This window comes from Anomaloglossus baeobatrachus, chromosome 5 (assembly GCF_048569485.1).
Source record: "Anomaloglossus baeobatrachus isolate aAnoBae1 chromosome 5, aAnoBae1.hap1, whole genome shotgun sequence".
Lineage (NCBI taxonomy): Eukaryota > Metazoa > Chordata > Amphibia > Anura > Aromobatidae > Anomaloglossus > Anomaloglossus baeobatrachus.
The window spans coordinates 595,114,020-595,129,019 of NC_134357.1; the positions used below are offsets into that span (position 1 = coordinate 595,114,020).

At 58.5% G+C, this 15,000-nt stretch overlaps 1 protein-coding gene across 1 annotated transcript in view; it reads right to left on the minus strand.

Annotated features, from left to right (window-relative positions):
- Positions 1-15,000, minus strand: part of SMURF2 (SMAD specific E3 ubiquitin protein ligase 2) — a 33,580-nt gene that overhangs the window by 1,868 nt on the left and 16,712 nt on the right. The window contains exons 7-18 of the mRNA XM_075352165.1: positions 5,415-5,498; positions 5,119-5,321; positions 4,950-5,034; positions 4,694-4,852; positions 4,382-4,610; positions 3,775-3,878; positions 1,594-1,708; positions 1,338-1,516; positions 1,123-1,260; positions 901-1,021; positions 611-812; positions 349-424 (exon numbers count right to left, since the gene is read on the minus strand). Coding sequence (XP_075208280.1) covers positions 349-424; positions 611-812; positions 901-1,021; positions 1,123-1,260; positions 1,338-1,516; positions 1,594-1,708; positions 3,775-3,878; positions 4,382-4,610; positions 4,694-4,852; positions 4,950-5,034; positions 5,119-5,321; positions 5,415-5,498 — 1,695 coding nt within the window. The remainder of the gene's footprint in view (positions 1-348; positions 425-610; positions 813-900; positions 1,022-1,122; positions 1,261-1,337; positions 1,517-1,593; positions 1,709-3,774; positions 3,879-4,381; positions 4,611-4,693; positions 4,853-4,949; positions 5,035-5,118; positions 5,322-5,414; positions 5,499-15,000) is intronic.

Genomic DNA, 15,000 nt, shown 5'->3' on the forward strand with positions numbered 1-15,000 from the left:
AAGAGAAGGACGACGGGAGAGGAGGAAAAAGAGGAGACGACGGGAGAGGAGGAAAAAGAGGAGACGACGGGAGAGGAGGAAAAAGAGGAGAAGAAGGAAGACGGGGAGAAGGAGGAGAAGAAGGAAGATGGGGGAAGGAGGAGAAGAAGGAAGATGGGGGAAGGAGGAGAAGAAGGAAGACTGGGAGAAAAAGAGGGTGACGGAAGGTGGGGAGGAAGAGAGCGACGGCACAACAGGAGTTAGGGGGAAACAGCGGCAGGGAGGTGGCCTCAAAGCTAAAAGGGTAGGGTCTGCTAATTCGCAGTAGAGGGGCAGTAGCCCCAGAGACCGGGGTGAGCGGTCACTCACCAGGTGTGCGCCTTGGGCAGGTTATTGGTGTTGGCGTCGATCTGATGGATGGTGAAGAGCCGGGGACCCGCTGCACCTGAAGGAGAAAGTGACATTTACCAGCTCGCTGCACCCAGTGTGCAATACCCCAACCCCAGCCCAAAACCTTAACTCCTGCCCACCACACAGGGGCGCTGCAGACCCACAACCCCTGCACATTAGTTAGCGGTGTTGCCGTTTCTGCTGCACTCTGCTGGACAGATCGGGGACTGCAGTTCTGTACCTTGCAGAGCCTTGAAGCCTTGCAGCGGGACCCTGGAGGATCCAGTGACGAACTGCAGCAGCCGCGCCCTCCGCTCCTCGTCGAACGACTCCACCGCTTTCCAGAACCACTTGACGATGTTGCTGTCCGGGGTGCAGTGTTTTAACCGCGTGTTCGTCTTCCAGTCGTTCACGTCGATCTTCCCCAGTCCGCAGACGATCAGCTGGAATTAGAGGACGCGGCGGTTATATCCCCCCCCACTGTAGTACTACAAGGGCCAGAAAGCTTCGCGGCACCGGACCACAACTCACTTCCAGCTCCTTCTCGTCAAACGTCTTGAGCAGATGCTGCGGGATCACCTCGTTGAACCCCTTCTGCAGCGCCAGGAACTGCGCCTCGATTCCTCGCAGAAACCGCCAGTTTACATAGAGCCTGAAATCCAGGGGAGCAGGACATTATGAAGACCGCACTACTGCTGGCTGTTATAACCTGGCGGAGATAAGCTCCGCCCCCGGCGGCCATAGCTTCCTCACCTGACGTACTCCTTTTTGGTTTCTTCGGTGACCGGGATGCTTTTGCCGTTGGGCTTCAGCTCGTGCTGGATGAGTTCGCCGTACGCGCTGTGCTCCACGCAGAACGTGTGATCCAGGACCGCCGTAATGTCGTTCTCTCTGAAAAAAGGGGAGGAGTGTAAAAGGAGGGGCGGAGCAAAGACTCACCCATATCGCCACCGGCCGCCGTCACTCACAGGATCCAGACCAGGCTGTTGTGGAGGTCGGGGTCCACGGACTCCATGTCGTCCAGCGTGATCGGCTTCCCCAGCAGCTGCTTGTAGAAAGGCAGCGTGAAGCCGCCATCGATGTAGTGGCCGTGAAACACCGCCATGCCCATGATCCGCCCCACGAAGTGGAAGTAGGAGAGGTGCTCCTGCAGGAGGGAAGACCAGGGTAACCGGAGGGAAAACCTGCGCCCAACAAGAGACCGCCGGCCGCACACACACTTACCGGATTGACCGCAGAGTCCGGGTTGATCTGTAGTGTGTAGATGTCGTCGCGGGAATATTGGAAGAGGCCGTAATACGGATTGAGCATCTCGTGAGACAGCAGGTACAGCCACTCCCTGGAGGGACGAAGCAAGTGTGAGGAGCTCAGCCGAGCGCAACGAGGAGGAGCTCAGCCGAGCGCAACGAGGAGGAGCTCAGCCGAGCGCAACGAGGAGGAGCTCAGCCGAGCGCAACGAGGAGGAGCTCAGCCGAGCGCAACGAGGAGGAGCTCAGCCGAGCGCAACGAGGAGGAGCTCAGCCGAGCGCAACGAGGAGGAGCTCAGCCGAGCGCAACGAGGAGGAGCTCAGCCGAGCGCAACGAGGAGGAGCTCAGCCGAGCGCAACGAGGAGGAGCTCAGCCGAGCGCAACGAGGAGGAGCTCAGCCGAGCGCAACGAGGAGGAGCTCAGCCGAGCGCAACGAGGAGGAGCTCAGCCGAGCGCAACGAGGAGGAGCTCAGCCGAGCGCAACGAGGAGGAGCTCAGCCGAGCGCAAGGAGGAGGAGCTCAGCCGAGCGCAAGGAGGAGGAGCTCAGCCGAGCGCAAGGAGGAGGAGCTCAGCCGAGCGCAAGGAGGAGGAGCTCAGCCGAGCGCAAGGAGGAGGAGCTCAGCCGAGCGCAAGGAGGAGGAGCTCAGCCGAGCGCAAGGAGGAGGAGCTCAGCCGAGCGCAAGGAGGAGGAGCTCAGCCGAGCGCAAGGAGGAGGAGCTCAGCCGAGCGCAAGGAGGAGGAGCTCAGCCGAGCGCAAGGAGGAGGAGCCCAGCCGAGCGCAAGGAGGAGGAGCCCAGCCGAGCGCAAGGAGGAGGAGCCCAGCCGAGCGCAAGGAGGAGGAGCCCAGCCGAGCGCAAGGAGGAGGAGCCCAGCCGAGCGCAAGGAGGAGGAGCCCAGCCGAGCGCAAGGAGGAGGAGCCCAGCCGAGCGCAAGGAGGAGGAGCCCAGCCGAGCGCAAGGAGGAGGAGCCCAGCCGAGCGCAAGGAGGAGGAGCCCAGCCGAGCGCAAGGAGGAGGAGCCCAGCCGAGCGCAAGGAGGAGGAGCCCAGCCGAGCGCAAGGAGGAGGAGCCCAGCCGAGCGCAAGGAGGAGGAGCCCAGCCGAGCGCAAGGAGGAGGAGCCCAGCCGAGCGCAAGGAGGAGGAGCTCAGCCGAGCGCAAGGAGGAGGAGCTCAGCCGAGCGCAAGGAGGAGGAGCTCAGCCGAGCGCAAGGAGGAGGAGCTCAGCCGAGCGCAAGGAGGAGGAGCTCAGCCGAGCGCAAGGAGGAGGAGCTCAGCCGAGCGCAAGGAGGAGGAGCTCAGCCGAGCGCAAGGAGGAGGAGCTCAGCCGAGCGCAAGGAGGAGGAGCTCAGCCGAGCGCAAGGAGGAGGAGCTCAACCGAGCGCAAGGAGGAGGAGCTCAACCGAGCGCAAGGAGGAAAAGCAAGGAAGGAACAACTAAGCGCAGGGAGAAGAGAGGATATTAACTGAGTGCAAAAAGGAGGAGCAAGAAAGGGCTGGCATAGAACATGGGGAGGTGAAGCAAAGGGGATCTCAACAGAGCGCAGAAGGGGAGCAAAGGGGAGGAAAAGGAAGGAAGGAGTGACTGAGCGTGGCGTTCTGCTGATCAGGTATGGTGCCATGTCTGCCATAGACGCGGCCATGTATGGAGCGCGGCAGGGCTATGGCACAGCGGAGGGCCATGTATGGAGCGCGGCAGGGCTATGGCACAGCGGAGAGCCATGTATGGAGCGCGGCAGGGCTATGGCACAGCGGAGGGCCATGTATGGAGCGCGGCAGGGCTATGGCACAGCGGAGGACCATGTATGGAGCGCGGCAGGGCTATGGCACAGCGGGGGGCCATGTATGGAGCGCGGCAGGGCTATGGCACAGCGGAGGAACATGTATGGAGCGCGGCAGGGCTATGGCACAGCGGAGGGCCATGTATGGAGCGCGGCAGGGCTATGGCACAGCGGAGGGCCATGTATGGAGCGCGGCAGGGCTATGGCATAGCGGAGGGCCATGTATGGAGCGCGGCAGGGCTATGGCACAACGGAGGGCCATGTATGGAGCGCGGCAGGGCTATGGCATAGCAGAGGGCCATGTATGGAGCGCGGCAGGGCTATGGCATAGTGGGGGTCCAGCAGCCCCACATCTAGTGACCGGCTGCTTTCGGTCATTACCTGGCGACTCCGCCGTAGTCTAAACCTTCCTCTCCTCGGAATTTGATCATCAGTCTCTTCCACAGATCCTTCGGCCTCATCTTCATCACCTGCCGGTAGGACTCCTGTGGGGGGCAGACGGTCAGTGTGGGGGGCAGACGGTCAGTGTGGGGGGCAGACGGTCAGTGTGGGGGGCAGACGGTCAGTGTGGGGGGCAGACGGTCAGTGTGGGGGGCAGACGGTCAGTGTGGGGGGCAGACGGTCAGTGTGGGGGGCAGACGGTCAGTGTGGGGGGCAGACGGTCAGTGTGGGGGGCAGACGGTCAGTGTGGGGGGCAGACGGTCAGTGTGGGGGGCAGACGGTCAGTGTGGGGGGCAGACGGTCAGTGTGGGGGGCAGACGGTCAGTGTGGGGGGCAGACGGTCAGTGTGGGGGGCAGACGGTCAATGTGGGGGGCAGACGGTCAGTGTGGGGGGCAGACGGTCAATGTGGGGGGCAGACGGTCAGTGAGGGGGGCAGACGGTCAGTGAGGGGGGCAGACGGTCAGTGAGGGGGGCAGACGGTCAGTGAGGGGGGCAGACGGTCAGTGAGGGGAGCGGAGGAGGAGGAGCAGTCGTGCCGCCATTTACCTCGAAGATCTCCTCGCGTGACACCTCGATGCGGCAGTGCCCGGCCTGCGGTTGCTGCTGGGACAGCTCCTGCCGCAGGATCTTCAGCTTCTGGACCAGGTCCCGCTTGTACCGGGGGACCGTCAGACAGTCCACGTCATCGGGCAGCTGACACAGGGACACCACCGGGGGCGGCGGCGGCTGCTGCTGTTGCTGCTGTTGCTGGTGGTCTTTCAACTGGTTCTGGCGGCTAAAAACATGAGAAGACCCTCAGGTGACCGCTCCCGTCTGTGGACGCCCCTCCCCCACACAGCAATGGGGTCCCCCGCTTACTTCAGTACGAGGTGGAGGTTCGCCGACAATCGGGGGTCAGTGAACTGAGTGGTCCGATTATTGTGATCCACGAAGTAGACCCTCCCCGTTGCAGTGTTCCGGATCTCCCATCCCGGAGGCAGAGGCCCCAACTCCTCACAATTAATGTTACTGAGATCCCTGGAAGAAACGGAAAGAGAAAGCTGAGAAACCGCGAGGAGCAAAGCGCGCTGCATTATACTGCAGAGCTGCGCTCACTATTCTGCCGCAGCCTCACCTGGGCACCCGTGGATCGTGCCACGTGCTGACGCCGGTCTGTGTGTGGAGGAAGTACACCTGCCCCTGCTGCGTTGTCCTCTGCTCTGTAGGGTGAGAGAAGGGAAGTTACCGCTGCTCTGCCGCCCATTTCCCCACCCCTTGGATGGAGCTCCGCCCCCTTGACTCACCGTATCCCTCCGGGAGGTCCGGCGGGGTGTGTAGATGTGTTCTGCTCATGTAGTTCCGATGCCGCTGTGAACGCACTCGTCGCTCCGCCAGGCGGGGGTCCGCGCTCTGCCCGCTGCTGGCGCCATTGGTCCCGGTGATGGGCGTGTTCTCGTCCACGAAGCAGCTCAGAGGCCGCCCAGGACTGGAGTACTCGGAGGCGGGTCTGTGGGGACAAGGGGGCGGGGCACGGAAACGATCAGTGGTGATCGGACCCTTCTGGACACGAGACCCCCGAGCACACAGGTCTGTGCCTTACCGGGTGGGGCGTTCCCACTGGGTGGTCCGGGTGATGTGGTTGAGGTACTGGATGCGCCCCGAGGCCGTCCGCCTCTCCTCCCAGCTACGATCCAGACACGGAAGAGATAAAGCAGTCAGTGCTATTTCCAGGAACCCGAGGCCCGGCCTTATATCGTGGCCGCGAGACAGGGAGAGAATAAGCAGCCGCGTATGAATCACACTACTGGACGGGGGGCGCTGCTGGGCGCAGAGGTCAGGGGTCCGAGGAAGGGTCCCCCAGTCATCTCCGGGGCCGGGGGGACCCTACTCAGACCCAAGACTTCCACCAACACAAAACGGCACGTACATCAAGTATGGCGGCACCACGGGTCACAACGGGAGGGGGCGAAGGGGGGCCGCTGCCGGGGTACTCAGGACCCCCAACATCCCTCACTAGAGGAGAGGGGGCGAAGGGGGGCCGCTGCCGGGGTACTGAGGACCCCCAACATCCCTCACTAGAGGAGGGGGTACGGCGGAGCCCCCTCCCTCATAACAACGTGAGGTGGTGCCGCAGGGGCGCCAATACTTCATCCAGATGAGCCCCTCCCCTAATATAGTCCCCCCCCTACCCCTCAGAAATGAATAAACCTCCGGACAGCGGCCGCTCCTTCACATCAGGAATGGTGGAAAAAGCCAAAAGGCACAAAACAGAAAAACGGAAAGGTCACAAAAGTGCTAAAATAATAAAAAAAAATGTAAAAACAAGAAAATACTATAAAAATAAAAAAAAACCAAACTACAAAGAAGGGAATTTTGTTACTTACCGTAAATTCCTTTTCTTCTAGCTCCTATTGGGAGACCCAGACGATTGGGTGTATAGCACTGCCTCCGGAGGCCACACAAAGCATTACACTAAAAAGTGTAAGGCCCCTCCCCTTCTGGCTATACACCCCCAGTGGGATCACTGGCTCACCAGTTTTAGTGCTAAAGCAAGAAGGAGGAAAGCCAATAACTGGTTTAAACAAATTCACTCCGAGTAACATCGGAGAACTGAAAACCGTTCAACATGAACAACATGTGTACCCGAAAAACAACCAAAAATCCCGAAGGACAACAGGGCGGGTGCTGGGTCTCCCAATAAGAGCTAGAAGAAAAGGAATTTACGGTAAGTAACAAAATTCCCTTCTTCTTCGGCGCTCTATTGGGAGACCCAGACGATTGGGACGTCCAAAAGCTGTCCCTGGGTGGGTAAAGAAATACCTCATGTTAGAGCTGCAAAGACAGCCCTCCCCTACGGGGGTGTCACTGCCGCCTGCAGGACTCTTCTACCTAGGCTGGCGTCCGCCGAAGCATAGGTATGCACCTGATAATGTTTGGTGAAAGTGTGCAGACTCGACCAGGTAGCTGCCTGGCACACCTGTTGAGCCGTAGCCTGGTGTCGTAATGCCCAGGACGCACCCACGGCTCTGGTAGAATGGGCCTTCAGCCCTGATGGAACCGGAAGCCCAGCAGAACGGTAGGCTTCAAGAATTGGTTCTTTGATCCATCGAGCCAGGGTGGCCTTAGAAGCTGTGAGGCAAATCCCGGGATATGAAGATGAATTATGACTCCAGTCATAATCCCTCATCACTCCCTGGCAGTGCCCCCCTCCCTTCTTGTTCTCAGTGTTCCACTTACACCTCCATGGCCATGTCCTGTGATATGGAGATGAGGTGGTGTGGGAACAATGGACACAGGATGACTCCCTGCCGTCACCCTGTAACAAGAGTTGTATCTCATTAGCAAGGCTATGGAACTAGCTAGACAGAACGACTCCAGTAAAAAATGGTTCATATCTCGCAAGCCATATTTCCGATAAATATGGCAACCATAAAAATGGTGTCTCCGCATGCGGACGATGCCGGCACACCCTTTTTATGGGAGCAGGACATTGGGAAATGCCCCAGGCGTGATATCAGCCAATGGGGAACTGGCAGACAGGTCATGAGTCCCCTCGTTCTGTGGCTAAATTCATAGCTGTCACAATGAGAGCGTTGGCGTCCGCCTACGACGCTCCCAGGCAAAGTTATGGCCAATATCCCCTTTGCTGGATAATTCTGATCCATGCAGGGGGAGTGGCAGTGCTTCCCTGTGAGGTCACTAAGGTAGGAGGGGACCTGGATTGCCCAGGTTGATAACCCTACTTCGGCCATTTTCCAGGGTTCTTTTCGCTGGGGGCACGTGTAGGAAACATCTGTGGGAAGGATCCTAGAAACCTGGGTACAGCGCCCCCCTGTGGCCAGACGCAACAAGGTAACTGCTGGAACTGTGTATGCCTGTTTGTAACCCATGCTTTGACTGTAACTGTACTCTGACATATGTATATTCTGTAGATTCCCTATTGTATATATTGTAGTTTCTAGTGTGCTTTAGGCTGATTAAATTATATAATTAATCTTGGGCTGTTCTGTTATCTCGATCTTGAATCCCACGTCTGTGTGTTCGGCTAATAGTTACCGTAAATCGGTTGGTGGCAGCGAATTGTGCCAAGGATTATTGTGGGGAGGCCAGTGAGATTCGGGGAGATTTTATATATTCCGCCCGCGGAGGTCGGGGGAATATATACCTTACTCTCACCGGGGACCCTTCAATAATCGGCATAAGTAGTATAGCGGCCTCCTTGCTTATGGTCGGGCAATTCCATAATTGGCCTGACTATAAGAGGGGCGCTAGAGAGCGCGTCACGTGCTCTGTCTGTCGGTCGGGAGGTATAAAGGAGGGGTGACCCCCCACTTGTTACCCCCCGATTGTGACGTACTGGTAGCCAGCGCGGGGGATTTCTGAGTGACCCCCCGGTGGTTTGTGACATATTGGTGGCATAGCGGTGGGATCGAGATAATAGTGTGTGTGAGTGTGAGACCCATACTCCCAGACACTAAAGACTGCCTGCAGCAGCTGTGGCTGCTGGGGTCTTCAGACTAGCTCAACACTAGAGTGTCAGAGTGCAGATACTGTAAGGTGTGTGGAGGCATCAGGTGTCAGTTCTGTGTCAGTGACCAAAAGTCTGCAAGAATGGCTGATGGCACCAGGAGCAGAGCTATGCAACTGGCCAATGCTAAGGCAGGAGCCGAAGAGAGGGAGGACGGTGCTGTGGACAGCAATGAGGAGGTTGCCCACGAGTCCTCCAGGAGCTCGACGCCAGAAAACCGTTCTGCCGAGGACATTGCGCAACCTGGCACTGCTGGACAAGATGAGGAGGAGCTCACCCAAGGTTCCTCAACGAGCCAGATGCCAGCCCTCCGCTCTGAAAGGGACAGTGAATCGCCTAGCTCTGCAGCGTGCCGCAGATCACCACGTGCCATTCCACCGAGCCTGGGAGGCTCGGATAGCCTTCTTCAAATGGCTATGGCCCTTCTCCAGGCTGGAGACCAGAAGGGCTACAAGGAACTCCTGGCAGAGCGCAGGGCAGAGCGGCACGCAGAGCGTGAGGCTGCGGAGCGAGAGCGGCAGGCAGCGCGTGAAGAGCGAGAGCGACAGGCAGACCGTGACTACCAGCTGCAGCTAGCTCAGCTCCGGCCCTCATCAGCCACATGTGACCTTCGAGACACCAAACTTCCAAAGGTCCGTGTTGAGGACTTCCCAGTGCTGGAGAAGGATGGAGACTTGGACTCTTTCTTGACTGCTTTTGAACGGACTTGCTTGCAGCACCATCTGGACAAGGACCAGTGGGCCAAATACCTGACCCCCCGTTTAAGGGGTAAGGCCCTGGATATCCTTGGGGACTTGCCTGCTGAGGCAGATCAGGGCTACGACACCATCAAGCGGGCCCTGATCCAACAGTACAACCTCACTCCAGAGTCCTACCGCAAGAAGTTCCGGAGCCTACAGAAGGGACCAAAGGACTCCTGGGCTGACCACCGGCGGGCACTTGCCCGAGCTGCCGACCACTGGACCCAAGGCCTGCAGCTTTCCACCGGACCGGAGATCCTGGACTTGTTCATCACGGAGCAACTCTTGTGGAACTGCCCTGAGGATCTCCGCCAGTTCATCCGAGACCAGAAGCCAAAGGGGTCCACGGCTACAGCTGCCCTTGCCGATGACTACACCAACAACCGGGCCCCTGAGGCCAGGAGAGCGGCCACCAGCAGCACCTGGAGAGGGGGTAAGATGAATTCTGCGACTGCCCCACCTGCCCCTAGACTGCAGGGGGTGTCCCCCTCAACTCCCCTCTCCAGGCCCGTGGCGGAACCAAGACGGTGCCACCAGTGCAACCTACCTGGACACTTCAAGGCCATGTGCCCTCAGCGTCCCAAGGCCCCGGCTCCGTCCCCGTCCCAAGGGCCGCCCAAGGTGTATTGTGTGGGTGGTGGTAGGTCCCTGGACAGCTTCCAACCTGTCACCGTCGGCCGGTCTGTGACCATAGGACTGCGAGACAGCGCCTCGGAGGTGACTCTGGTGCGGCCTGAGATGGTGTCCCCCCAAGACTTGATCCCTGGAAAAACCCTCGCTGTCTCCGGGATTGGAGGCATTGACCCGGCGCTGCCTGTTGCTGACATTTATGTGGACTGGGGCGCAGGGCGAGGGGTGAGGGAGGTGGGGGTAACTGATCGGATCCCTGCAAACGTGCTACTTGGGACAGATTTGGGGCAGATAACCTCCCAGTTTGGGCCCCAACCAAGGGCTGAACCTTCAGCCAGTACTGACATGCCTCCGGACAATGTTAATGTGTTATCTATGAATGATGTAAGGGAGGAGGGAGTGAACTCTGATATTTCTGCTTGCCCAGACACCATAGACACACACGCAGCTGCAGCTGTGACAGGAGGGGAGGGGGTCAGAGAAAGGTGTGACAATGCCTCTACAAGTAACCAGCCTGTGAGCTGGGATCTGTTGCCCTCTGCAGGGATAAGCAGAGAGCAGGGTGCTGCAGGGGGAGGACCAGTGTGTGGGGTGGGGGCTACCACAGCAAATGTGGGGTCCCCAGAGATTTCACAGCGGGGTTCTGTTGCTGCAGGAGGGGAACAGGCAGGTGAGATTGGGGCCGGTCCAGGAGCGGAAGTGCTCCCAGGTAAGATCTCGGTGCATGGTTCCCCCACAACCGGGGTGTCAGGAAGCCAGGTAGGTCTGCCTGAACCGGCGACTTGGTCAGGAACGGAGGAGGAGCAGGCACGACCCACGGTCGCAGCGGCTGTGGCCGCTGTCACCCGCAGTGGGAGTGCTGGAAGCCAAGGGGCCTCCAGGAGGTCCGATAGCTCTTCCCCTTCTGACCAAGTGGCAGCCGAGTCAGGTGGAGGCCAGGACACAGGTCCCGGGGTACTGACCGAAGATGTGACAGTCTCGTCGATTCTGGCCACATCTAGTCAGGGGTTTCAGGCAGCGTTAGAAGCTGACGACAGCCTGAAAGCTCTTAAGGAGCAGGCGGCACAGCCTCCCTCGGACTCGGACCCGGAGCGAGTGGTCTGGGACCAAGGACGGCTGTACCGGGCCACGGTCCAGCAGGGTTCACCGGAGGCGTGGCCCAGGGACCGACAGTTGGTGGTACCCTATCCGTTCCGGACGGAGTTGTTGCGGATCGCACATGAGATTCCGATGGCCGGACACCTAGGGATCGCTAAGACCAAGGCCAGGTTAAACCAGCATTTCTACTGGCCAAAAATGGGGGCCGATGTGGCTGCCTACTGCCGTTCGTGTGAAACCTGTCAGAGAGTGGGGAAGGCGGGGCCACACCCCAAAGCCCCACTAGTATCTCTGCCAATCATCGATGAGCCTTTCAGGAGGGTGGCTGTGGATCTGGTCGGCCCGCTGGCCATCCCCAGCAGCTCCGGGAAACGCTTCATACTGACGGTAGTGGACTATGCCACCCGGTACCCAGAAGCAGTGGCCTTGTCGTCCATTCGGGCTGACAAGGTGGCCACCGCATTTGCTGGAGATTTTCTCCCGAGTGGGTTTTCCCCAGGAAATGCTCACTGACCGGGGGACCCAATTCATGTCCCAGCTGATGGAGGCCCTCTGTAAGCAGGTCCAGGTGCGACATCTGGTGGCCAGCCCGTACCATCCACAGACTAATGGCCTGTGCGAGCGGTTCAATGGCCCCTTAAAGCAGATGCTTAAGATGTTGGTCGACTCCCATGGGCGTGACTGGGAGCGGTATCTCCCACACCTGTTATTTGCTTACCGGGAGGTTCCACAGGCCTCAACAGGATTCTCACCGTTTGAGCTCCTGTACGGGCGACGTGTGCGGGGCCCCCTGGCTCTGGTGAAAGAGGCTTGGGAAGGGGATTTGGCCACCCCTGGAGTGTCGGTTATCGAGTATGTCATGCGCTTCCGGGACAAAATGCAGGCCTTGACGCAACTGGTACACGACAATATGGCTCAAGCCCAGGCCGATCAGAAGCGTTGGTACGACCAGAACGCTTGTGAGAGGACCTACCAAGTGGGTCAAAAGGTGTGGGTACTGGTCCCCGTACCACAGGACAAGCTTCAGGCAGCCTGGGAAGGCCCATACCTCGTGTACCAGCAGCTCAACCCTGTGACGTACCTGGTCACCCTGGACCCTGCCCGTGGAAGGCGGAAGCCCTTCCATGTGAACATGATGAAGGCACATCATGAGCGGGAGGCATGTGCGCTCCCCGTGTGCAACCTGCCCGAGGAGGGAGAAGCGGAAACCCTCTTGGATATGCTAGCCCAGGTTAGGGCAGGCGGATCCATGGAGGATGTGGAGGTTGGCCACCAGCTCTTGGAGGACCAACGGTCCCAGCTGTGGGCCACCCTCCTCCCCTTCCGGGGGTTGTTTACCAACCAGCCCGGAAGGACTGACTTGGCTGTCCATCACGTGGACACTGGGGATCATCCCCCGATCCGGCGTTCAGCATATCGGGTCTCCCTGGAGGTGCAGCAACACATGCGCCAGGAGATTGACGAGATGCTGAAGCTGGGGGTGATCCAGGCATCCAACAGCGCTTGGGCCTCGCCTGTAGTCCTCGTCCCTAAGAAGGACCGAACCACTCGGTTCTGCGTGGACTACAGGGGGCTCAATGCTGTCACGGTCGCCGATGCGTACCCAATGCCACGCATCGATGACCTGCTCGATCAGTTGGCCGGGGCTCAGTACCTGACCATCATGGATCTGAGCCGGGGATATTGGCAGATCCCCCTGACTCGCAAGGCCAGGGAACGCTCTGCCTTTATTACCCCATTTGGACTGTACGAGTCCACGGTGATGCCATTCGGGATGAGGAATGCCCCTGCCACTTTCCAGCGGATGGTCAACACCCTGCTCAAGGGACTTGAAGGGTACGCGGCCGCGTACCTGGATGACATTGCCGTCTTCAGTCCCACCTGGGAGGACCACCTAGAGCATCTAGCACAGGTGCTCAGGCGGATCCACCGGGCAGGTTTGACCATCAAGCCGGGAAAGTGTCAGCTGGCCATGAGCGAGGTCCAGTACCTCGGTCACCGGGTAGGTGGGAGAACACTGAAGCCCGAGCCTGAGAAAGTGGAAGCCATCGCATCCTGGCCCACCCCCAGGACCAAGAAGCAGGTGATGTCCTTCTTGGGGACCGCTGGGTACTATAGGAGGTTTGTTCCATGCTATAGTAGCCTGGCAAAGCCCTTGACGGACCTCACCAAGAAGAAGCTGCCCTCTGCAGTCGATTGGACAATGGACTGCGAGACAGCCTTCCGGGCCCTAAAGGACGCCCTGTCCAGCCCGCCCGTGCTACAGGCAGCCGACTTCACGCGGCCGTTTGTAGTACAGACCGACGCCAGTGACTTCGGCCTCGGTGCGGTGCTCAGCCAGGTGGACTCTGCGAGCCAAGAGCACCCAGTCTTGTACCTGAGCAGGAAGCTGTTACCAAGGGAAGTTGCCTATTCCACGATGGAGAAGGAGTGCCTGGCCATAGTGTGGGCCCTGCAGCGTCTGCAACCCTATCTATACGGGCGCCACTTCATCGTGGAGACGGACCACAATCCCCTCAGCTGGTTGCACACAGTCTCTGGGACGAATGGGCGATTGTTGCGATGGAGCCTTGCGCTCCAGCAATACAACTTCACCATTCGCCACAAAAGGGGCCGTGACCACGGTAACGCAGACGGGCTGTCCCGACAAGGAGAGGTCGCGGACGGGCGCACGGGGGAACACCGGAGTGTGCTGCCCCCTAGCGCCCTCAAAAGGGGGGAGGTGTGAGGCAAATCCCGGGATATGAAGATGAATTATGACTCCAGTCATAATCCCTCATCACTCCCTGGCAGTGCCCCCCTCCCTTCTTGTTCTCAGTGTTCCACTTACACCTCCATGGCCATGTCCTGTGATATGGAGATGAGGTGGTGTGGGAACAATGGACACAGGATGACTCCCTGCCGTCACCCTGTAACAAGAGTTGTATCTCATTAGCAAGGCTATGGAACTAGCTAGACAGAACGACTCCAGTAAAAAATGGTTCATATCTCGCAAGCCATATTTCCGATAAATATGGCAACCATAAAAATGGTGTCTCCGCATGCGGACGATGCCGGCACACCCTTTTTATGGGAGCAGGACATTGGGAAATGCCCCAGGCGTGATATCAGCCAATGGGGAACTGGCAGACAGGTCATGAGTCCCCTCGTTCTGTAGCTAAATTCATAACTGTCACAATGAGAGCGTTGGCGTCCGCCTACGACGCTCCCAGGCAAAGTTATGGCCCATATTCCATGTTGGGATATTGTCCATAACTCAAGCCAGGGGTGGAGCAGTGCTCCCTGTGAGGTCACGAAGGTAGGAGGGGACCTGGATCTGCCCAGGTTGATAACCCTACTTCGGCCATTTTCCAGTGTTCTTCTGCTCGGGGGCCTGGTTGGGAAAGACCTGTGAGGGAGTTCCTGGAAACCTGGTCTACAGCGCCCCCCTGTGGCCAGACGCAACAAGGTAACTGCTGGAACTGTGTATGCCTGTTTGTAACCCATGCTTTGATTGTAACTGTACTCTGACATATGTATATTCTGTAGATTCCCTATTGTATATATTGTAGTTTCTAGTGTGCTTTAGGCTGATTAAATTATATAATTAATCTTGGGCTGTTCTGTTATCTCGATCTTGAATCCCACGTCTGTGTGTTCGGCTAATAGTTACCGTAAATCGGTTGGTGGCAGCGAATTGTGCCAAGGATTATTGTGGGGAGGCCAGTGAGATTCGGGGAGATTTTATATATTCCGCCCGCGGAGGTCGGGGGAATATATACCCTACTCTCACCGGGGACCCTTCAATAATCGGCATAAGTAGTATAGCGGCCTCCTTGCTTATTGTCGGGCAATTCCATAATTGGCCTGACTATAAGAGGGGCGCTAGAGAGCGCGTCACGTGCTCTGTCTGTCGGTCGGGAGGTATAAAGGAGGGGTGACCCCCACTTGTTACCCCCCGATTGTGACGTACTGGTAGCCAGCGCGGGGGATTTCTGAGTGACCCCCCCGGTGGTTTGTGACAGGCTAATAGTTACCGTAAATCGGTTGGTGGCAGCGAATTGTGCCAAGGATTATTGTGGGGAGGCCAGTGAGATTCGGGGAGATTTTATATATTCCGCCCGCGGAGGTCGGGGGAATATATACCTTACTCTCACCGGGGACCCTTCAATAATCGGCATAAGTAGTATAGCGGCCTCCTTGCTTATTGT